Raw genomic sequence first — 25178 nt, 5'->3', positions numbered from 1 at the left:
TAATTGTTCGGTAAGTGTATAATTTAATGATATATTATAGGCAAATGACAAAGATATGACATATAATAAATAAAGTTTTTGTAGTAATTAAAAATTGTTTGTAATTTTTTATATTTTTTAATTGTACTATTAAATATTTTCTATTTTTCTACAATTAAGTACCTAACTCTATCTGTTTAAATACATAATAATGAAAAAGAGTATCAGTTGGTTGATGTATAAGTACTAAAGGAAGGGTATTAGTGGTTTGACGACGAAGGGGAAGTGTGTGTGGGTTGAGAACCCATTGATTTACTTTTCTACCTAAACATCAATAACGACGAGCATTGCAGCTGCTTTATGCGTAAACAAAATTCGAACATTATTAAACAGAATTAAATAAGTTATTCGCAAAAAAAAAGAATATCGAAAACGCAAAATGAAAACATTTTTCTCCTAATGTGACGTGAATTCCGATGAGATTATTCTCGTTATTTTATTTAAGAAAGCAACGACAAATGGCCATAATATTTTGATCTTTTTTTATTTGTATTTACTTAAAATGTATTTTGTCCAAGGCTTATTTTTCATACTTGTTTACGACTTTTTCATGCCCTAAAATAAATTCTACTTAATTTTCTAATTTAAGAATTCGTTTTTAATTTAATTACGCGTCATAAAAGATTTACAAGGCGTTTAACATTTTATAAATAATAAATACATTTTTAGTGTTATGTTATTGATGAGTAGAAACGTAGAATAGAATACATCAACGATATAAGAACAAATGGAAATAAATACATTAATACTAAACAAACCAAATATAATGTATACGTTTTTAGTGTATTAATAAATAATACACTAAATAGTGTATTATTTACAGGAAGTAAATTATTCTAATTTTCTTTAAAAATATAATTAGGATTACAATAATTTGATCGTTTTTCGTAAGTGTGTAAATATATATTATGTAAATCAAAAAAATTAAAGTTTTTATTTTGACAAGCTGATCTATTTATGATGTTTCAAAGTTACAACTGAAAATATGAAGATAGTTTTACCGTAACACTCGCCAATTTTGCATTAAGAATCAAATTATGGGTAATATATACATAAAACGAATTTGAAGAACCAAAATTGTGCGAATACTCTAGTGAAAATGATTTTTTTTTACTTCACGTGTAATCACCAGATTATTAAACTTTTTTAAAGTTTAATTTCCTCACTTCATTCTTACTTTAATAATAATAATTGTCCCTGTTCACTCGAATTATTATCATTTACCTATTTGTTAACGTTTCTGTACAACAACTACATACTACGACGATCAACGTGGCCTAAATTAACTTGTACTTACCCAATAATTATTGTACTTGGTCATGCAACGGTTCAAGCTGTTGTGAACGCAGGTACCAAAAAAAACGTACATTAAATGTTTCACCAAATTGAGAGGTGAGGAATTAGTCTAACCTGACCGATTTCGACAAATCGCCTACTATAACGTAAATTGTGCACAATATTATTCAAGTTGCGTGTCAAAATGAATAAACATGAGCAAATATAACTAAATTTAAAAAAACCATCACACTCTGGTCAAAGCGGTACTTGAGGTTTACCTAAAATAATAACATAAACGCATACAATCAATAGACGTAGATGTAAGATAAATTCATAATGATGAAAAAGCTAACGATTTACAATGAGCGTGTAAGAAATAAAATTTAAAATATGATATTTTCTAACGCAACATTTTCTCAAAAACTATCGAATCGACATTGAAATTTACGAGTACTTCCAACTCTAAGCCAATATAATACTTTACATCGATTTATAATCACTTTTGTACTATTTACATTGTATTTTTGAATACACACAGTATCCGACCCCGCTTAAATTAAAAACATACTAACAACAACGTTATCAACAATGTATTTTATTTAGTATTTTAACATTAAGCGAGACTACATTTCACATTTTAGTCGAACATTACATTAATTGTGTAATAAACAAAACATTTGTAACAGTAGATAAATAATAAATATGTTGAGCATTAATTTGCAGTATTACCATTTTACCTAGTATTGTTGTTGTTAAATAAAAGTGAAAATTTTAACAGTTTGTTCTAGATATATTATTATTAAACAACAAAAATTCCGTTTCAAAAATGGAGTACAATAACAACTGCAGATCGTTTTAATCAACGTTATACGTGTAACGCCAAAAGACTGCAACTATTTGGCTGACAAGACGTGTACAATAAATATCGTTTATGACTACATTATTATTATTAACATATATTAAGTGACTAGTATTAGGCCCGACCTTGTACAATGCGAGTAAGTAATAAAATAAAATCAACTACAGCTTAAAATTGAATTCTATATTTGTTCGGAGTCGGTAGTGACCGGACGCCGTTCTTGTTGTTCGACTCTCCCTTGTACAGTCCGTCCCTTTGTAACGATCCTCTCCTCCCTTGCATCCCTCCCGGAGAAAATATCCTCAATTTGGACTCCACATTGGTCATCTTGTTAGCGTCCGGCGCGCCTAAATTCGCATAATCTATTTTCCTAGGCGGCGGCAGGAAACTCCTTTGCGTTTCTTTGTAGAACGAACGTCCCGGCGACTCTCTAGCCATCACTCTGGGCGGGTCCAGAATACTCTTGCCCGGCGAATCCCTGGGCCCTACCATCGTCGCTCTCGGGGGCGATTCCCTGGTAATGCTGGATCTCGATTCTCTGTTGACGCTGTTGCGCGACGGAGACTCTCTCGGCACGGTGCACGACGATTCTCTGGACGTCACCACGTCATCGGATTCCCGGCTAGATCTTCGATAACGGCCGTCGGGCGGCAAAGGCGACTGTCGAGGCGAACGTTCCAGAGGTTCAAACTTGACAGACGGAGGGCATTCGATCGGAGTGTTAGGGGCCGTACTGGCGTCGCTAGATGTGTCCAGAGAGTTTAGCGAGTTCTTACGGCTGTCGGTGTAGTGACTGTAATTGCTCAATTTTTTCACCTGGTTCGACGACTTGACGTCACTGTCGCTGAGCCTGCCATACTCGCTGACTTTGCTACTGGACTTTCTGTGACGCTTGGGCCTGGGTAGGGAGCTGGGCGGCAAACTACCGCAACGGATTTCCTGTGTCTGCCGTTGCGCCTGGGAACACAAACCCTGTTTCTCCAACAGCATGATGTCGTCAGCCCGGTGGCCGAGGAAATTACCGGTTACACTCTCCAGTAGTGGTTGGGGTGTTTTTGCTTTTCGTGACAAAGAGCCCGTATGAGAGAAGCCTGGAAAACAGCAAAGACCTCTCTGAAAACAAAAACAAACACGTCCCCCGTCCAGATATCCTATAAACGACCGTTCTCATATGTCTCTTTGATTAGTCTCAAACCAAACTTTGTAAAAAAAAAAAACTCCATGCCTGATTAATTTCATTCGATAAAAAACAATTACAATTTTATTAATATTCCAATTTTGAAAAGGTTAAAATTGTTTTTTTTTTAACTTCGATGTGGAGCTGAGAAGAAAGTAGGTTTTGGCATTACGATGATTTGTTTTTATTTTTGTAGAGATCTAGTCTATAGACTAATTAATACATAGACGACATTTTTTTTTCTTGTATAAATTATCAATTTAATGTAAGAAACGTTAATTTTTAAAAATAATAGTTGTTTTTTTTTTTAATGTTTATATTGTCATAATGATAATAGATTTTTCTCAACATTAAAACTTAATAAAATACATATGCTACCATTTTAATAATCTGTTTTCACTTTGTTATCGAGAAAAAATAAAACAACACTATTTTATATTCACAATTAAAATATTAAAATATTTTATAGATTTTACCGTTGCTACAGTTTCACATCGAAGCGTTAATTTCAAATTGATTTCATCACTGTTATAATAATTCTTGAAGAATTTTAAACATTATTCAGAATATTCAATTAAAATTTAAATATCTCTTGGTCTTTCTCATTCTCATCGGTGGTGCAACTAGACTCAGGGGAGCACTAAAGTTATAAGCAAATTTGGGCCAAAAAAATGGATGCCAAAATGTTGGATTTGATGTGAAATTTCGTTAATTTTTTTAAATATTTAATAAAAACATGAATTCTACTTGTCTTTTTAATTTTAAAAATTAATTTGTTTTTCATAATGATACATTTTTTTCCAATTTTTTGTTGACATATTTTGACCACTTGCCATATTTTAAAAGTAATCCAAATGTATACAAAAATTGAATATTATATTTGCTTCATCATTTTTAGTTTTTTTTTTAAAACTTTTGAGTAATATGAGAAAATAAAAATCGTTATAAGCTTCACGATAAACAAAATTTAACAAATCTAAAAAAAAGTGACATATTTTAAGGAAAATACACATTAAAACGAACATCGTGACAAGTAAAATTATTTGTATCTCTGATACAGTACGAAATGAAAATTAAAAAAATTTATTAAGTATTTACTAAAAAAAAAAGGCCAGAGTTGGTGTAGCTCGTAAGTAATATTATTTAGATTCCATAATATATAACTATAGAATATTAAACATAGTTGCGCCACCACATTGTTTTTCACATTTCAATTAAAAAATTAACAATAAGCTTTCATCTAGTAAGGGTGAACGTGTTAGTTGTTTCGTAATATAAACACATACGCACACACTACTGCCAACATTATATTATATATATATATATGTGTATATATATGATAGTTTGATATATAATATGACAAGCACAAAATTAAACAAACAGTTTGATTGATACAATCCGAAAAAAAACAGTTATATTAAAATAAAAGTCGTACAATCAAAACAAATACACGACATCAGAAACTGAATCTGTGTAAGACGATTCCACAACAGTGCTGTTTACCTTGTTTAAGAGCTGCGAGTCTAATTCTTTCAGTTGGTCATCTAGCGATTTGTGATCGAAACTTTGATTTGCAGATGAGTACTTGTTACCGTGATGATGATGGTAAGAACTGTCCACGCTGCTCGTGTAAGAATTATTCGAGCCAAAACCTGAGCAAAAAAATTGAGTCAACACTTTTGGTATTTTCCAAAAACTATTATAATTGCCAACTGTCAAAAGACAAAAGTAGAATACAGCCCCCCACATTTTTTCATGCAGAATTATGTTTGTTTTGTTACGAATAATATTTAGTTATCAAAATTTGTCACTGAACAAAAAGGCTAAAGCATATTCTAGAATTATAATGTTTTATAGTTATTGTTGCAATATATTTTTTGAATTACTTTTTATCATATTTAACTGGTCATCAAATATAAATAACACAATATTTTAAAACTATTTCCACAACATTTTTCAACATTTATAATATATTGTTAAAACAGTTACATTTATTTTTAGTTTGATTTAAGTTCTGGTTCAAATTTGAAATTGTTCAATGTCAACACAATTAAATGAAGATTCGTCACTGCACCAAACACCATACAAATGTTTTTTACTTCACAAGTCGACTTACCAAGATCGTCGGATGTCAAGTCCGTGGTGTTGAGACTCGAATGGGGAGTGTGATGCCCAAGGCATATACTTGGATAGGATCCGGATACGTCTTTCTCGAAAGTATGTTTCTTTTGTAAAACTCTTATCATTGCGTCCCGTTCGGCCAATCTTGATTCCAACTCTTTCATTCTGATATTTAAATTGATATTAAACAAAACATTTTAAATTAAATGTTCGACTATTAAAATAAAAATGTTTTACCGTGACTCCAATTCGCTGACTTTCTTTTGTGCGGCGTGTACTTCTTCCATCTGTTTTAATCTATCGGAACGCGCTTCGGCGATGAGTTTTTCACTTTCTTGTCCAGTTTTCTCTAAGGCCGCTATTTTTGCATCCCTAAAATATTTGAATTAAAATAATTATCCGTTAACATACAATAATAACATTAACTCACTTCGGTATACTCGCAGCATCTATCGCTGCTTGTCGCAATTCGCTTTCTTCCAAGTACCGCTGTTCCCACTTGGCTACTTCGCCCTCTAGACGCATTATTTTCTCATCTTTTTCACGCAACATACGTTTTAATTCGGGTAAACTTTCACCGGGCTCATTGTCTATATTAATACAAAAAAAAAAAAAAATGAAATCATAATACCTATTTATTAAAGTATAAAGTCAAATTATATTACCTGTTGAGCCGTCTTGGGAAGTGTTGTTGTTCCGTGCTCGTTCGTTGCGCAGCTCCCGCTCTAGTTGAAGGCGTAGCTTACGTTCAGTCTGTTCGCGGCGATCGCTGGCCAACTGAAGAGACGACAACGCCCTTTGGAGTTGAGCCACTCTTTCCACGTGCATTTGTTTCTTACGGCATTCTTCTTCGAGACGAACAACATTGGATTGGGCGTTTGTCAAAGCCGTATCCAATATGTCTATATGGGTTCGCTGTTCTTCGAGGGTGGCGCGTTGGGCGGCCAATTCAATCTCTTGTCTATCTTTGGCGGCCAATAATTCTTTGTCTATAAGAAACAAACAAAAAAACATTACTCTAATATATGTTTACTTTTAATATTTTTTTTTATACTTTGTGTTATCAGTTGAGCGATCATCGTTTCGCGTTTAACCATTTGATTAGGATCGACCATGTTGGAAGACAACAATTGATCGCGTAGTGAACGATTTGCTTCTTGTAGACGCCTGACTTCGGCTTGGAGTTTTAACCTGGCGGTATGCTCAAGTCTTTCTCTCCTTTCGCTCGATTCCACCATCTCTTGGTGTGAACGATAAACTTTTGATACTTCTTGCTCCAACTTTAACAAATTATGTCATCCGTTTTTTTGAAATTGCATATAATAAGTATTGATTATAAATTATAATACATTTTTATTTTTGTCTAATAAAAAAAAAATTATTTTAAATAATTTTTAAAATTAATATTGATTTGATATAGTATTTAAATGTATAAATTTATACATTATCATTGTCCATTTTCTCAATTTGTATCTAGTTAAATACAAAATTATTTGAGTAAAGAATTAAAAATTGTACTTAAACTAATTGTAATTTACTTTTTTGTTTGTTATTTGAACTTTAAATTTATTTAAATGATGTCCAGATTCCTGTTAAGAAAATTATGTGTGGATTTCACATGATATGGCTCAAATATCATAACTGTCGTTCAAACAAGGAAATGAATTATATAAGATGTAGTTTTTATTCTTTTTTTAACTTTCTTATCGATTGCACAGTTACATATTTTTCATATTTATTTTTATAGAACCGAACATTGGAAATGTAACAAAAACAAATTTATTTGATTGTCGAGTGAAATTATGATGGATCCCAAGAAGAGTCGGGGAAAACATATTAAGAACTCATTGACGTCCACAATGTTGTCGCAGAGTGAACAAGTAAATAAAAATACATACACATGTGTGTGTATACAGAGTGATTCATTATGGACAAGATACTAATTTTTGAATAAAATAATCATAATTTTGTATAGTTTTTTTTTTTGTAACAATTTTGTTTATGTTATTTTACAGTATTATAAAATCACTAAGTATTTACCTTTTTTTAGTATATTCCATAGCTCTGACAACTTTTGAAAATTAAATGGTAAGGTATATATATATATACATATTTAAATAACTGTTTAAATTAAGAATAATTTGCTAAAGATTATATGCGGTCGATAATAAGTTTTGGATAATTACTTTTTGAGTTATTAAAGTTGAAAATTTAGGTTGATTATTAAGTGTTATTTTTACCTGAGCACATAACTGCATCGCACTTCACCTAATTATCCAAAGCTGGTTTTCGAAACAGTAAAAATTTGTGGCAAATTGTATGTCCATTTAAAAAGCTATTTAAACACATACGTTACCATTTAAGTCTTACAAGTTGATAGAACTTTGGAAAAAGGAAAAAACGTTTAGTATCGTCTAACATTGTGTAAAACAACATAAAAACTAAGTGTTTCCAAAAAGAAAAATCACAACATTTGTTTTTAAGAATAAACGACGAGTGTGGTCTCTTCTTTGTCGACGAATCACCCTGTATACAAAAGTAAATGAATGAAGCTCACTCTGTACGATTTGGCAACTTTTTGATGGCACGATTCCAGTTCTATTTTCAGACTCTTGTTTTCCATCATCAGACAGTCGACTATGGACAACATTTTCTGATCTTTTCTGGAACCGAAAGTATTAAAACATTTACTACGCTCTACCAGGCGGATAACAGGAGGGTAACAATGAAGATTATTTTTATATATATACATATATATTAAAAAAACCGGCTACAAAATTAAAAATGTCCACAAACCTATTGTTGCCGAGGGTATGTCGCATGGGATCGGTTTCCAAACGTTCGATTTTCATCGAGCCCATACCCAAATCTGGTTGAGATTTTGATTTGACCAGATTCCTAATCGGCGTTTGCCTGTGGTAATCGGGTAACCATTTGTTCTTGTCAGCGTCGTGCCACCTCGACAAATTAGTGTCGTGTTGTTTGTTGGGGGGGTCCACTTTGACCTCTTTGGCAAGATGCTTTAAAACCTGTAAATTGAAAAAAACATGATTTTCATCCGAGTTCAGAGACGAGACGTGTCCAATTTTTTTCTTCCCAACACCTCAAAGGCATGTGTTGTATAGTGTTAAAACAAACAGTGGTCTACATGTTCTGCAGTCGCATACGGTCAGTGTGAAGATATATTGATCATTAAACATTTTAATGGTAAATGAACCAGTATTTATCCTATACCCTATCTATCATTGCTGAAAATTTTAGTCGAGTTCAAAAGAGAAACTCGTATCCATAAAACGCACAAAAGGCCACTGTCGAAACAGAAAAAAAATTGAATGCGACCAAACCATTCTTTTGTAGAAAGTTATTAAAGAGAACTCGTACGCATTTTACAAAATGCTAGGCGGTATTATAGGAATTCTTTTTTAAACGGTTTTTTTATGTATCCTTTAAAATTACTTTTTTTTTACATGTCTCATACTGAACTAAGCGATTCATACACAACAGCGTTTGCAGTCTTAGTCGCCAGTAAGCTGATCATAAAGCAGTGGAGGAAATATATTGTACACATTGTGGAGCATCAGCCCGACCTCCTCAACATTTTTCGAAAAATTTTTTAACTTCTAAATATAAATCTTTATTTTTTTGAAATTTTTATCACTCATATTTACCTCTAAAACAGGGGTTTATTAAGTTATTTTTCACGAAATCGGCCAGTTTTAAAATTCCGACATTTTTATCATAAAATCAGAGACTCAAATCATATCTTTTCGTCCAATAACGGGAATGGCCCGAGATTTATACAATTTAGCCGTGTTTATCTAAATCTATCTTAAAACAATTTCTGATTAGTTTTTTTTGTTTATGGTTGGTCATTTGAATGTTTACTATAGCCGGGACACGTTTGAAAAATAGTAGGGACATTTTACATTTTAAAACTTGTGTCAAAAAACCGCGTCGCAGACATTTTCAAAAGAAATCTTATCTTAAAAAAAGTGAGAAAAGCGACCCCCCGAGTTGTAAACGGTTTGGCGAGCATATAAGACTTACGTGCGATTGACTCAGGTAATCGTCCGGTATGTTGGTGATTTCCCTGACGCCGACATCGTTGTTCTGTCGTGTCCCGTTTTTTTGCCCCTGGCTTCTCGTCTCGTCCCTGTTACCGCCGCCGCCGCCGCCACCGTAACGATACTTGGGTATGGCCGAACCGTAACGGCCACCCTCGTCGTGGTGTATGATCAACGTGTCGTAGGCCGACGGTGGTGTCGACACGGTGTAGTCTTTGTGGGTCTCTTGTCCCTGCGGCTCCTGTCTGACAGCCGACCTACGACCGCCGCCGTCATGAGTGTCGTCGTAGGATTCGCTTTCGCTTCCGCTGTAGTCACCGCTTAGCACTGGGAAAAAAAACATTAAAAATTAAAAAAACAATTTAAGCTTCGACGCACAGCTAAGAAGGTATTGTTTTTGTTTTACAATGACGTGTTAGTATTTTTATTTTGACACGTGGGTATGTTTTTGGGCTGGATCATAGAGTAAAATTAACTATATATTTTTTTTTCTTCAGCTTCAGAGGCCGTTCAGGCCCATTACTTCAACACACACTTCCTTCCACTTCTCTCTATCCATTGCTACCTGCCTGTAGATTTCCACTCCTAGCGTTGTTAGATCCTTTGAGACTTTATCAAACCATCGTTGTTTAGGTCTGCCTGAGGGCCTCTTTCCTCGTGGCCTCCAACTTAGGACCTCCTTTGCAATCATGTTAGACCTTAGTATGTGACCTAGCCAGCTTAGTCTTTTGGCTCTAATTACTCCAATTATATTTGGTTCTCCAAAGGCATTGTACACTTCTTCGTTTGACCTTATTTCATACCTTTGTGTTACATTATTTATTTTAGGTCCACATATCTTCCTTAGAAACTTTCTTTCTACTATAGCCAATTTTCTCTCATCCTCTAACGTTGTTGGCCATGTCTCACATGCATACGTTATGATAGGTCTTGCTATTACTTTGTATAGTCTCATTTTCGATTTCTTTGATAGTAGCTTTGAGCGCAGGCACTTAGATAGTGAATGTAGACATCTATTACCTGCTAGAACACGTTTCTTAACCAAATAAAAAAATAATTATATAGAGCTGTAAAATCGTATAATGTCCTGTTCTCGGCAACGAAGTGATCAAGCAGGCTAGCGACCGTGTCTGGACCACCTCTGACTCCATAGGTCAGAAATCGTACCCGAAGCGCATTTAATAGTAGGGCTAATAATTAAAAAATAATAATACCCATCCACCTTTAAAATCTAACGGCAATGGCAAGCTATAACGGATTGATAAATGGTCGGATTAGTTTAAAATTTGCGTGACAAAATACTTTTGATATACGTTGACAAACCAAAAACATATCATAAAACCTTTTCCCTAGGAGTGGACATTTTTTTTTGTTTCATTTTTTCAGTTCAACATTTTAGGGCTTAGGGTCTGAAAATTAAACTGAAAGTAGATTTAACGCGAGGCCACAAGAATAACGTTTTTCTTAAAAATCTGTAGTCAAACTTTTTTTTTAAAAAAGAAAACCCTCAAAAAAAGGGGGAAATTTCTCTTTGAACCGTGAATCAATAGTCAACAGGTATCCGATAAGTATTTTCATTATGTTGTTGATTTCAATATTGCCTATAGGTAACAATTGCAACTACCTAACCTAATCTAACTCAACTTGACCCTAAGAGAAGATTTGAAAATATTTTTAATATATTATTGTTTATTACGATTTATGGTGACACGACAGCAGTAAAGAAAAAAATATTATAGACAATCGATCAACTCTAATCGTATCCGCCCTAATACTCAAGAAATAACTAAGCAAATTGTAGCTTTTATCGATTTTTGTATTCTACCGTCTACAGATTCGCATCGAAGCGTTTGTTTGAAAGTGATTGTAAACACTTAAAGTTATCATAATTCCTGTAGACCTGTGCCCTCATCCGGCCCAATATACTCCATCTTCATTATTCCCCGAATTCACTGTACTGGCCTTTTTTTTCTACTACAACGTTGTTTGAGACAGATAAGAAACAATGTTACTCGTTCGGGCCCGAAATTGGCGATAACCTTTTCGCCGACATTTAAATTAATAATTAATTTACTATATTCAATACCAGTAAAATATTATTAAAACGATCGTTATATTGACTGAACAACTCGTTAGTAAGACTTAGTTGTGCGGAATGAGGAATTCCTTTTATAGAGTGTGTCGTCATCCGAAAGTATGTGTGCATTCTAAACTATAAAACAAACAATGTGACTTTATTATTTATTTTAATCGTGGAAAACGGTCTGAAAAAATACTTGGAATTTCGTTTCAGCTTTTAATTACTCGTTGTGTACATGAATGGCTCAATTTAGCAACATAGGAAGACCTTAAAAGAAATATTAAAGAAAAGATGAACGAAATCCCAAGGTCACATATCATTTCACCAAACAAACCGAAATTACACAAAACTGTAATCGTTTTTTAAATCTAAAAGAAAAATCAGCTAATTAGTTTTATCAGATTTTAAGAAAAAGTGCATTAATTAAAAATACAATAACAACAGACTTATTCAACTCATAAGCAAATATTACAATAAAATAAAAATTTTAACATTATTCGGAATACTTTTGTTCTATAATAACAATAATAATATTATTATTACTACTATCATCAATATCATAATCACTATTATTCTTATTATAATTTTTTTGTTTTACTTTCTTTATTTAAGTCTTGGCAATTTTAAAATACATTAAAATATAGGTAAAATATATCGTTTAAAAACTATATAAATTTAAAATATCATCAAAATTCGTAAATAGTAATTCTCATTTCCATCAAGATTTATAAAAAAATATATTATTTGAAATTGGGTTTCGCATTTCTAAGCATTTTTTTTTAAAACAATTGTTTTTTTTATCATGTTTAAAACAATTGAAATTAAATATCAAGTGTTTAAAACATAAAAAAAACATGGTAAATGAATGAAAAAAAATTGTTTTTTTTAAATCCAAAGAATATAGTTGTATGACGTATTTAGAGGGCAAAGTAACGATATTTTCTTTGTTTTTCTAATTTATACAAGTAACAGTGACGTCCATACAGTAAATTGTTTCGACATGTTTTCGACACAGGTAAAATATAGCCATTTATACGGTCTTATTGATTTTCCTTCTTTTGGCATGTGTTTTTGGGCGTAATGTTATCTTTTGGGCGAAATTTCTTAAAACAAATACACATTTAAAATTACTCAGAAAAAAAAGGTCGAAAGTTGTCCAAAAAAAAAAAAAACGCATAATGTCATTAGAAAAATAAAATCATCTAAATATTGTTAAAAATGACATTAACATGTTTTACTTATTTAAAAAAAACGACCTTTACTAAAAAAAAAAACCCAGTTGTTTTAACAACTCGAAAAGTATTTACTAAAAAACTTGTTTTTAATAGGTAAATCCTGTACATAAATTGCTATTTGACTTATAAAAGTCACCCCATAATGTTACCCTTTAGATTAGTATTTTCAACTTGATTATTAATTTTGATATGATAGAACTCCAAAATATCTTTAAAAGCATAATAATTGTAATGTGCCTAAAATTAAATTTTTAATTTTAGGGTGAATACGTTTAGGGTCGATCGTCTGACTGCAAAAATGTGTTAGAGTTGTTTCCTATACATCGTAATTAACAAAATAATAAAAATATTTTTTAGATATAATCTGTTGACTGTTGATTTATTAGCAACCTAGAAATGTATAACGTTCCAAGTTAAATTTCCCTTTTTTCTCTGTTCTTTCATAATAAACAAAGGTTTAAGAAAATCGTAAATTTCATATAGACTCGTTCTAGATCTACTTTCAGTCTAATTTTAAAACCCAATGCCCTAAAACGTTACCCGAAAAAGCAAAACAAAACTTTCTACCCCTTATAGGGTATAGAGTTTTTGATATTTTTTTGGTTTGTCGACGTTTATCATCAAAAGTACATTGTCTAAAGATATTTGAACACCCTTTTTTAACTAATCCGACTATTTTTAAAAAAAGTTATAGCTTGCCATTGTTTTTAAGTAAAAAAACATGTGTACCTCCTCTTTTAAGGGCGTTTTTCTCGACTTTGAGGTGAAGGGTAAATTGTTTTAAATTTTCAGCTCAACAATTAAGTGCCCTCCGGGTACGATTTCTGACCTATGTATAGACGAATAAATCGAACACCGAAAAACCAAATAAATAAATAAAAACACGTCATTTTAAAAACAACTCTTTCCGATCGTTGGTAAGTGTAACTGATACGATTTTACTAGCATACCTTTAGTCGAATGTGTTTTGGTCGAATACGAACGGTATGCGACGTTGTTTTTGCCGGATCTCTGTGAACTCATTTTTTCCAAGCTAGACCATCACACACCAATAAACGTCGAGAGCACACAACAGCGGATAAATTCTATAGACAAAAAAAAAACGGTAAAAAACACGATTAGTAATACTTAATTAATTATTATTATTGATCAATGCTACGCGATGGTCAATACTCTGGTCGACAGTTTGAGTCACTGCTTAAAAAAAAAATGGGTTACCGATTAACACAAGAATACTTGTTGCGTCACTTGTTGCATGCACGCATCATGACGGACTACTTGCGTATGTTGTGCTGGGTTTAGATGAGAATATCAAATACATTTGCGATAATAACATTATATGTTTATATATATGTATACAATGTAAGTGTGTGTATATCTTATACGTATAGAATACTATATTATAGTGTATGTGTCTAAATACAGTTTTAATCACGGCGATAAAATGTCGATCAACAGTCGGTCGTAACCACTCAATACTTATGTACCACCGCCACCATCATCATTATCATTATCATGAGCATTCAAATTTAATTGTGCGTACCGACGACAAAAATAAAATTAACCATTATTAAGGCGATAACGCGCTTAAAATTGTATTTTTTATTTATATCAGGGTGGATGCGATTAGGTCGTCTATAATAATCCCATATTGTCCCAATAATTCATTCGTTGTCGTTGTTGTCCGTTTGTCGTAATCAACAGTTCAATAAACATATTTTTATCAGATACCTGTTGAGAAAGTTTATTCATTCACACATAGCAACCTGGGAATTTAATATCCTCTCGACCAACTACTAGATCTAACTTTAATCTATTTTGCAGACCTCGAGTCCTAAAACAACGTCCGGAAATTTAATAATATTTTATATATAATGTACTCTAAATGTCAATATTTATATATGTATAAATTAAAAAAAATTATACGTGAGAGAAAGTAATTGATTTCAAATTTGAGTTCAGCTTATTATCTATTTTATTTATTTATAATTCTACAAAGTCAATTGTCCTAATATAAAACAACTAAAAAATATTATTTCGCAGGTTTGTGTCATTTTTAATGAAACGCCTAATAATTGTTAGGAATACTTATAATACGTTATGTTCCAAAACAAAATTGGAAACCCTTTTTTTACTAGCTTTGCCTTGGTCGAAAAATTAACACCTGAATAATATTTAATGTAATGATGATTTTTAATTTTTTTTTTTATACCATATTGTTACGCATAGTTTTTTAGACTTGGGTCTGACTATAAGAAGACTTAGGGTAGATCTAATATGGCTCTATAACAAATTATTTTATTATATTAAGACCCCCCCCCCCAAAAAAAAAAAATGTAATATTGTTACCTGTTATTTACTTTTTACTATTTTTTGATTTCTAATATTATTTTTCCATAAATAATATTATAACGAAAACGCGTTATTTGTAGAAAATAATATTATTCAAAATATTTGCATAGGTTTTTTTTATTATCATCATATTCAACTAGTCAAAAGTTTCAGTAGATTATTATAAATTTAAAAAGTTAATGAATTATAAACGCTACTGTTTGAATACGAAGTCACACGATTTTGAAGTGCTGTTTTTTTTTAATATAAACTCACTGAACCGTTTAAATGCACAATATAATCCACATAACATCTGTTTGAAACGGGGGCAAATGATAAATATTATTAATAAAAATAAACTATGTTATAATAATAATGTGTTCACAGTTCAAATAAGAGTAAGGTAAAGAATGTAGTATTCTTATTTCTATTACATTATGGTATATCTAATCAGTAAACTCAAATGTAGTGTACAAAAGGTTATAACTATAATATAATAACTATATTTAATAAAAACAAATTCCGCTTTCTGTTAAAACAACAATTATTATCCGGTATCAAAATAATTTAAACAGGGAAGGGACAAAAACAAACACAAAACATTTTTCCTTATCGATACTTTGCCCTTTCGACCGTACTGCTAAGGGCATTTATTGAATACCATTTCTGATTGTCATTATTATTTAAGTACCTATTTAACAGTTTGACTTTTAAATATGTTGTTAGTCATATGTGTAATCGACGTGGATTTATTTGTTAAATGTAAGAAAAAAAATATCGCAACGGCTTATTTAATATTATTATATTTATTGTTAATTAGAATTTAAAATAAAACATTTATAATTTAATAAACGTGGCTTAATATATTTCATTAAGTGAATGTCACACCACTTTTTGTAGTTAAAAAAAGGTCATTACAAGAAAAAGTTAGCAAGTTTTGACATTATTGTACAACCGTTAAAATTATTAAAGACTATTATTAAACACGAGAAATACACTTCAATATTATTTTCTTCTAAATACCTATCTCTCTTTACATATTTTAGGGTTTTTTTTAATGAGCAATATTTTTTTTTTTAATTTATAGCTCTATTAGGAAGGTTTTAATTTATAGCTCTATAAAGCTATAACAAATGGTTGTAAAAACATTTCATTTTCTCCAATAAAAAAATTAGATCAATTTAATTTTGTTTACTATACCTACATGACGTTCATCAAGTTAAAAAAAATGCACTATGTATGCATAAAATAATAATAATATTTTCTCGCAAAATTGCAAAAATACTTGAATTTTTAAAAATTAAAAAGAAAACCCACTTTTTTTGGTTCGTTGTACATGTTTTAATTTTGTAGTCAAAACTTGGAGGTTACACAACGTTCTCGAGAATCAAAAGGATTCAAAGGCATAATATATACATATATATATTTATATATATTACATATATATTTATATTAAAACAAACAATAATAATAATTGACAACGTTTTGTGTGTATTAATTTTAAATGTGTGTTTGAAACGTAAAAACTTGAATGTTTTGATTTTAAAAAAGTTGCTCAAAATTTATCTATTGCTTTAGCTTTGTAAACCACCAGGCATATATTTTTCTCTTAAGATATACATATTTAATATGTATATTATATTTTTATTATTAGTTTAAAATGTATTTTTAACATGTTCTAGTTTTCTTATGTAATAAAGGAAATATAATTAATTCAGGTCGTTAAATTGCGATATTCTGAGTAATAATTATTATATTACATAATATTATACATAGTATACTCTCTAGGAAATTCTACCCAAGTCATTTCTGTACTATTTAATACATTTTTTAATATTACTCCGCTTGTTTAAAATTGTAATAAAAAAGTGAAGATAGTTATCAAATAAGTGACTAAAAGTGACAAGTCACAGACTAGTTTCTAACCCTGTACTTTTCTTACCATTTTAGGTTTTAGTCAATTACAATACAAAGATCATTTTAGTTATAAACACTATTAATGTTATTAATTAATTGCATTGCATAAGTTCTTCATCATCATCATGTAGCTTAACGGGATTGGGTAAGCCTAAGGGTCATATTGAAGGGCATAACGTTTTTTATTGTAACATTTACATTCGATGGTTTTTATTTAACGTTTATTTTACGACTTTGAAAATGGCTAAAATACACATAACATTAGCAAAGTCAACCTTTTTTTTTTTTTTTATCAATGAAAAATAAAAATAACCCATCCCGAATGTTAAGTTAACACAGTATTTAGTTGTTCAACGATTTTTACCGAATACATAACGATGATACCGATCCAACAAAAACATGACTGTGTTGGTTTTTTAAATTTTATGTTAAATTTTGAGTAGAAATTTGTAACTTGTCGATGTCGAAAAATTGTTTATGTCAAAATAATTTTTCAAAAATAAACTGGTTATAAAATATATTAACATTTTTTTTTTAAAGAACTTTCAACAAGCTTATTTTGTTTGATGATAGACCGTAGAACATGTCTCCATACAAGTACAGGCGACAAGCCAATTTTCAAATTTGGCGTTTTTCGACCAGAAAAATAAAACCATTAAAATTGCGCATGTTTATTATGTGCCGCATAATTGACACCACGTAATTACCATTGAAAAATAATCAAGAGCTTATTACCTAAATATTTAAATAAAAAAACACAATTATATTGAAATTCAAATGGATTTTATTATTTTTAAAACATAAAAATCAAATTGTTTAAAAATTATTATAATACAGTAGCAAATAAGGTGTACTACAAAAGTTTTTATACATTCGTCTATATTCTACAATCTTTATACTTAGATAATATACAACCAGCATTTTGTAGTTTTATGTATAATTGTAGTTTATATACATAACGATAAAACACACTATAGTAGCAGTTGTTCCTACACAACACAATATATATATATATATATTAATCAATGGTAAGCGTAAAAAAATGTACTCCAATCATACATCGGACGTTTGAAATTAATCATGAAATACATCTATTCTAATAATATATAAAAAAAATTATATATATATATATATATATATAGTCATGATCCATTAATAAAAAAAAACGTAACCGATGTATATTATTACACAAAAGTTATCACCGCTTTACAACAACAAATAAAATGTACACAGTGCAAAACATCTATTAAAAGTAAAAAGAGGTTAACAAAATTTTAATAAATATAAACTATAAAAACTGTATTTAACTATATAAATCATTTTTTTTTTTTTAAATAAAATTAATTTCTTTAAAAATCTAACTTGGATCCATGCATAAATAATCTGAAATTATTTTGTGCAAACTAAATGGATTTTTTTCAGAAACTATTTAAAAAGTTTATTTTTAAATGTCTATAGAACAGTTATAATATAAAATAAGACTTAATTCAACCTTTTTTTTTTTTTTGTATTGAGATTGTATTTTTGAAATAATTATTTTAAATACATTTTTCAGGAAAAAAATCGCCTAACTTAAGTATACAGTTGAGAGTATAAAAAAAATTGAATGCATAATTATATTAATGAAATATAAAAAAGTTCTTCAACAATAGTTTTTATAGGTATAAAATAGACAATATAATTTTTTTATATATAAATTTAATGGTGTAAGAAAAAAAAATGATTCGTGCCAAAAAATTAAAATTCTTTTTAAATAGGAAAATAACAATTTAATCTCGAGACAAACGGAAAGAGAAAGAAAACAGTTGAAGAGAATTATAATACATAGATTTTTTGTATAATGAAAACAATTTTTTTGTGCAATAAATGTTTCCAATAAATACTAGGAAAAACTAATAGTGTTTCTGTTTTAATTAAATTTATAATATAATTACGAAGAAAATAATAATTTCTATATAAATATAGTATAGTTTATTAGTATATTTATATATTATACTTAAGAGATTTTTTTGTGACCAGTTTAAAATAATTAAAAAAACTATTTAAAAAAAAAAAAAAAAAATTCTAGAGTGAATCTTATCAAAACATAATACTACTACTTTGTACGAAGTACTACTGGGTAATAGACAATTGGGAAATATACAGAAAACAAGGTAAAGGCTAAACACTACGATAATGACAATGTATCCCGTATTAACTTTTGCACAGCTGATCCTACCGATGGACTGCTCGCGCCACTGGTCAGATAGTTTGTCTTGAACAAATATGGTTGAATGTCGGCGAACGACGTATCGAAAACCAAATCTAACTCAGACTGTGGAGGTATACTGGGCAAGTACTCATGTCTGTTCATTATCTCGGCTATGTAAATGATCTTGTCACTAAGGGAGTCACTAATTTTCTCCTTGGATATTTGCCTGTTGGTCTCGTTGCAGATTTTCAACAAGTCCACCCGTACGTTCCACACCTCCCACGGTATGCACTCTGATTGAAACGGCCACCTGGCTTTTTTTTTTTGGAAAAATTCTAACGTGATTTGCCCAAACGTGTGGTTGTCCCGCCTTAGGCATTCGGAAAACTCTGATATGTCATTACGCAGTTTTCGGTCCAAATGTGGTGATGAACAACATATGTATGTGAAATCGATAAAATCACAGTCAACGTCTTGCAGGCCTACGGTTCCCATGGTGTAAGTTCCGTCTGGAGAGAAACAAAACTTGCCTAGTGACCGATGCAGTAGCACCGTGTGAAATAAGCACGAGACCGCTTCGTCTACTTGAAAGCCTTCGACGCTTAGCTCAAGGCAGTGGGAACGTGCGTTCATTTCGTAGTTGCGATGTGATCATTTCTTACGTACACAGACTGAACAACTGCGTACTCGCTGCATCCGTAACTGTAACATTAGACATTAGAGGTGTTAATAATGTCGTTATTTGTGCTCAAGCCGAAAAATATATTGTTAATTTATAGCTAAAATTTAATTTCAACTGAGTATACAAATTTATATGTTCTATCTTCTATATATATATATATATATATGTACAATATTTCAATAACGGCAAAATCATAAAAAAAGAGTCAATGCAAAAAAAATTACAAATATAAATAACAAAATTAATACCTCATAATTAAATTACTGATTTTGGATGAATTAAAAATTCAATGAAAATTATTTAACAATCATATAAGAAGCTGATTGAAAAGATCAGGTATTTTTTAAGCCCATTAAAATGAAATTGTCATTACAACGTCAAGCAAATCGAGGAAACGTTAACAAAAAAAAAAGTAAATTTTAAAGTTTAAATTAAAATTTGAATTAGTACAAATACAGTCTTACACAATTATTTTTTTTTTTTACCCATTAAATCTAGATCTTGTTGAGCCTTAAAACCTCATTGTATAATATTTTTTGTCATATTGGAAACGTGTACGAGACGAAGGATGTTTTTTAGGATTTAATAGGCAACTCATGCCCAATAAAATACCTCTCCTGTATGATCATACAACTTATTCATAAAAAATCAGCCAAGACACTTAAAAAAACTATTATAAAATCAATACATTCTCAGCTACGCATCAAAGCTAATAACAAATAGAAAGCATTAAAAAAATTACCTATCTAATTTTACATGAAAACAGTTTTTCAAAAATATACTTTTCATTAGGGTTTTGTTCAAAGAGCAAGAAAGAAAAACAAAAGATATTAAGGAACATTGCTGATAAATTAATTAAATAAAAGTTGTAATATAAAAATAATTCGGTAAGGATTAAATAAAATGACTAATAAAATCAATTTTTTTTTTTTTTAATTGTACACAGAAAATACCCAAAACAATGATTGTGTGAAATTAATGTACATTGGTAATGTACGTCTACAATTTATTTATAATTATGCAACTACTATGAAATTGTTCAAAAAAATCGCAACTCTATAAATATTTTTAAATATATACAATTTTAATATTAGTAATATTCTTTGAAAACTATGCCATTTTTTGAACACTATTGATCGAAAATATTTAAAATATTTAACTCACCGAAAATGACGATGTATGTTTATTTTTATGATATGGATGACATGTGAAATTAATAAAATAAAAGATTATCAAATATTGTAATAATATGTTTCATGTAATAAAAAAAGTAAATCATTTGACTAAAATAGTATGTCGTTAAACATAACGCAATAATGTACAGTTAAGCATATTCATTGTCTTTGCATCAAATCCTATAAAATTGTATTATCCGACACCTTTAATAACATTTTGATAGTACGTATGAATGTGATCGTATTAAGCTTTTTAGGTGACTCGTATAGGATAAATAAAATATTTATACATGAAAAACACATGCATATGAAATATGTCTTGTTTTTTTTTTTTATTATTATTATTTGAATAAATGTATCTGGATATTATGTACAAAAAATATATATATTATTATATGTAAACGGGAAATTAGTCACAGACACAAACAAAGAAAAAATACTTATAAAAATGTATATTTAAAACAACAGCATTTTATTATGATTGAAAATACTCATCAATTATTAATAAATTATATTACAGCTGTTATTGTTTCGGGTTTAAGAGATTAAAATAAATACGCAGTATAGATCGGAGTACCTGAAATTTTATAATAGATAATATTTAATGTTATACTAAAAACATATTGTTGGTAAATGAATATCGCTAATATAATAATAAATATTCAAAATAAATTAGCTATAGTAAAAGAATAACATCGAGGTATCGAAAAAAAACCATTGTTTATTAAGTAAATTATAAAATATTAAACATACAAAAAGATATTATTAATTATAATAATTAACGTTGCTTAACATTTTATCATTATCAATAATATTATATTTTGTAAATTGTAATATATAATTGTACCGTACTAACCTAGTGTCGGGGTTTCCTCAGGTTTTTTTTCTGAATTTGTTGTTAAAAAAAAAAAAATTGTGCACACGCTTTCACTGATTAAAATGTGATGGCCGTTTATTACAGCTAATTCGTAAAATATGAAAAAAATTTACACATATTACAAAAAAAAATATTTAAACAAATACATCAATGTAAAAGTAATATAACTATTGATAATTATAAAAAAAATGAAATAAAAACAAAATGTTATAAAAAACAAATTATAATACACTCGACAACTAACGTAAATATTCTATTCAAAATAATAAAGCTATTGGCTAAATTCGTACAAAATCTATTTCAGATTAGAATAAAAGGTCTGAAATTAATATCTAATTTAGGACACTATAATTTAAAAAAAATATCTGTGTTCATTGCGGGTCTTCAAAAATTACGCGATAACCTTTGGACTTTGTACAAATTTACATATATGTATAGACATGGACAATTCTCTCGGTTTTATAGTACGACTTGACTTTATCTTTTGAAATGTAATGAAGAATAAGAGATAATTGTAATTAAATAATAATAAAAAAAAAAACAATAAAGGTACCTAATGTACAGTTAAGCATATTCATTGTCTTTGCATCTAATCAATATGATGCAACTATATATTATAATATTAATTGTAAATTTGAACATCTCAACATACCTAAATACATACCAACATACATAAATGAGTAAAAAAATGCACTAAGCCAGTACGAAAAAGTTTTTTTTTATAAACTGTATAAGAGAAAAAAAATGATAAACACAATATTAAAAACGAATATAAAATATTTTTAAAAACAAAAAATTAATTTTACAAACAAAATAATAATTTTAGAAAAAAAGTTAGCGCTCCAAAAAAACTAAATTTTATTTGCCAAACAAAAAACAGCACTTAAACCATTTGTACATTTAAACAGGTGTTGTTTTTTTGTTGGCAAAATAGAAACTTTTTAGTTATGTGAAGTACATCGAATAAGATTCTATAACACAAAAACTCAAATAGTATTTAAATAAGTACTTTAAATCATACTTTGAAAATCGCTTGGTAAAAATAACGATAAAATACTTAAAAGGCCAGTTTTGAACAATAATTTATCGAGACATTAGTACTTGAAAGTTTAGTAAGTGTATCGGAGAAAAAGAGTAAATTCAATTTTGTTTGTTCGCACTGGCTTGTAGAAATTTGAATGCGCAAATATTTGATCGTTTAAACAAAAGGACTCCAACAAAGATATAAAAGAGACTCATCCAATTTCTGGGGCAGAGTGAAAAGTAACTGCTGTTGGCACAAGTATAGAACGATATTAGAACATGTAAACAATAATATTTTGATATATGAGCAAATTATTTACACCAGATAAACACAGCTGGTTGTATTATAACTAATGTTTTATATCTTTACTCTTAATTAGGAATACTTTGCAGTAACAGCTGAATATTTAAATAATATAAAATAAATCGTTTTAATGTGAATTTACGGTAGTCATTTGAGCGAGTTGTAAATTGTACAAACTAGTTTACTACGTAAACCTACATTATAACTTAAAATGTTATTATTCAATACTGGTTATTAACCAGTTAAAATTGTCATTCGATTTGTCTGGATTTAACAATGTAACAAAACATGTATGTAACTGTTAATTTTATACAACAGTAAAAAAAGTATAAGACCAAAATTGCTTTTTCAGACTAGAATGATATCAGTAAATAGAACAATAGTCAATCTAATTTAATCTACAATTGTCAGATAAATGTTTATACTGTTAAGTTTATTATAATAAAGTAGTTATAGTAGCTATAATAAGTGTTAAGCTAACCTACACAGATATTTCAACATCTAAAATTAGACATCTATTTACAGATGCAGTCATTTTCAGTCGTGTCTATTACAAGTACCAGGATAAATAGTCTGATATATAATCATGTAATCCGTAAATTATATACCTAGATCATACATAATCTAGCCTAACAGAAAAGACACAATAAAATTGAATCAAAATAAAACCAAATACTGAAGTTGGGATAGACACAGGTTGTATATTTAGGTAGATAAGTAGGTAACTGTAGACATATTTTGTTGACAACCATTCAGTATCACAAATGCCAACAAGATCATGATATTACATATAATGACAGTAGTTTTGTTACGGTTTGTCGTACTTAATTGATATTGAACAATGAACACAGATATCTCGAATGAAAACAGGTGTATGTTTTTTTTTTAAGACAATAGGTATTTTACTATATCAATAGCAAGAATTCCCCCACTTGATATTCCATCAAGTTCAGAATGAAAAAAAAAACGAGCACATGCAAGCTACTATTAATAAAGCAAAATATTCGAACCCAAGGTCAAATCGATCACATATCTACACATTCGGAGATTCATGCTCGATTATCAAAAAACATTTTTTTTTTCCTAATCAAACTACTTTTTGGTTGTTACAACTAAACTAAGATAATGCATGCATTTCCTTGCTTTTCTTTATTTATGTACTGAATACTATCTGAAAGATGTGTGTGATGTAACTAGGTAATAATAATAATAGGCAATTTTTTTATATACTATCTTTTTAATAACTAGATACGCACACCGTTATCGCGCTAAATTCGGCGCAATTGTGATTTAATATTTTCGTAAATCGTGGTTAGTAAAAAAAATTAATATCATTATCTTAACATTATTATTAGGACAAAACAACGGCCGTACACTTACCGTACGAGGTCGTCGAAAATGTGAAAATCCAATGTGTTAATTCCGCGTGTACATCAAACGAGATCGATTCGCACACGGCATTGATAATAATATTATTATTATTATTATTAGTGTTAAACAAACTGCATAGGTATTATTATTGTTATGTTTTTCAGTGGTAGATTATCGATAACGGCAAAATAAAAGACAAGTCACGCGGAAGCGTTGTATTCGAGTAAAACATTAATGATGTTATTGTATTTGCGCGATTTTCGACTAGAATTTAATAAAATTGATAAAACCAGGCGGTATTGAAAAAGAAAAAAAAGAAACAGAAGCAGTAAAAAGAAAAAGAAAAAAAATAAACACACACAGAAGGAACACGGACACTGCTCAGCTGATGTCGACGAGACGGACGACGGGAAACGACAGACAGAACTGCACGGCGCACGATGACAACCCGGTC

The 25178-nt window shown here is 29.7% G+C and overlaps 1 protein-coding gene across 5 annotated transcripts; it reads right to left on the bottom strand.

The window, feature by feature from the left end:
• Nucleotides 1-1938: 1938 nt before the first annotated feature.
• On the bottom strand, nucleotides 1939-25178 carry LOC126846373 (autophagy-related protein 101). 5 transcript variants are annotated; one of them, XM_050585721.1, is made up of 12 exons: nucleotides 24734-25178; nucleotides 13804-13938; nucleotides 9522-9865; nucleotides 8271-8503; nucleotides 8032-8137; nucleotides 6529-6754; nucleotides 6140-6463; nucleotides 5905-6064; nucleotides 5712-5846; nucleotides 5470-5639; nucleotides 4857-5005; nucleotides 1939-3289 (listed from the first exon to the last, which is right to left on the bottom strand). In XM_050585721.1, exons 2-12 carry the CDS (start codon nucleotides 13874-13876, stop codon nucleotides 2345-2347), a joined length of 2865 nt encoding a protein of 954 aa, XP_050441678.1. In that variant the 5' UTR covers nucleotides 13877-13938; nucleotides 24734-25178; the 3' UTR covers nucleotides 1939-2344. The 5 variants fall into 5 exon arrangements, with proteins under 5 accessions (XP_050441678.1, XP_050441679.1, XP_050441680.1 ...); XM_050585722.1 differs by lacking the exon at nucleotides 24734-25178 and adding an exon at nucleotides 14072-14159; XM_050585723.1 differs by having other exon boundaries at nucleotides 3079-3267.

Source organism: Adelges cooleyi, unplaced genomic scaffold (assembly GCF_023614345.1).
Source record: "Adelges cooleyi isolate 19-005CV unplaced genomic scaffold, UGA_ACOO_1.1 ACOO_flye_CR_arks_rails_tigmint_CR_PRNA_9, whole genome shotgun sequence".
Taxonomy (NCBI): Eukaryota; Metazoa; Arthropoda; class Insecta; order Hemiptera; family Adelgidae; genus Adelges; species Adelges cooleyi.
This window is presented reverse-complemented; position numbering and strand designations above follow the sequence as displayed.

Coding starts and splice junctions, on each gene's coding strand:
- LOC126846373 (XM_050585721.1), bottom strand. CDS start 13,876: ATGAGTTCACAGAGATCCGGCAAAAACAACGTCGCATACCGTTCGTAT. Junction 9,866..13,803: donor CAAAACACATTCGACTAAAG/GTATGCTAGTAA, acceptor TTTTTTTCCCAG/TGCTAAGCGGTGACTACAGC. Junction 5,847..5,904: donor GATGCTGCGAGTATACCGAA/GTGAGTTAATGT, acceptor CAAATATTTTAG/GGATGCAAAAATAGCGGCCT.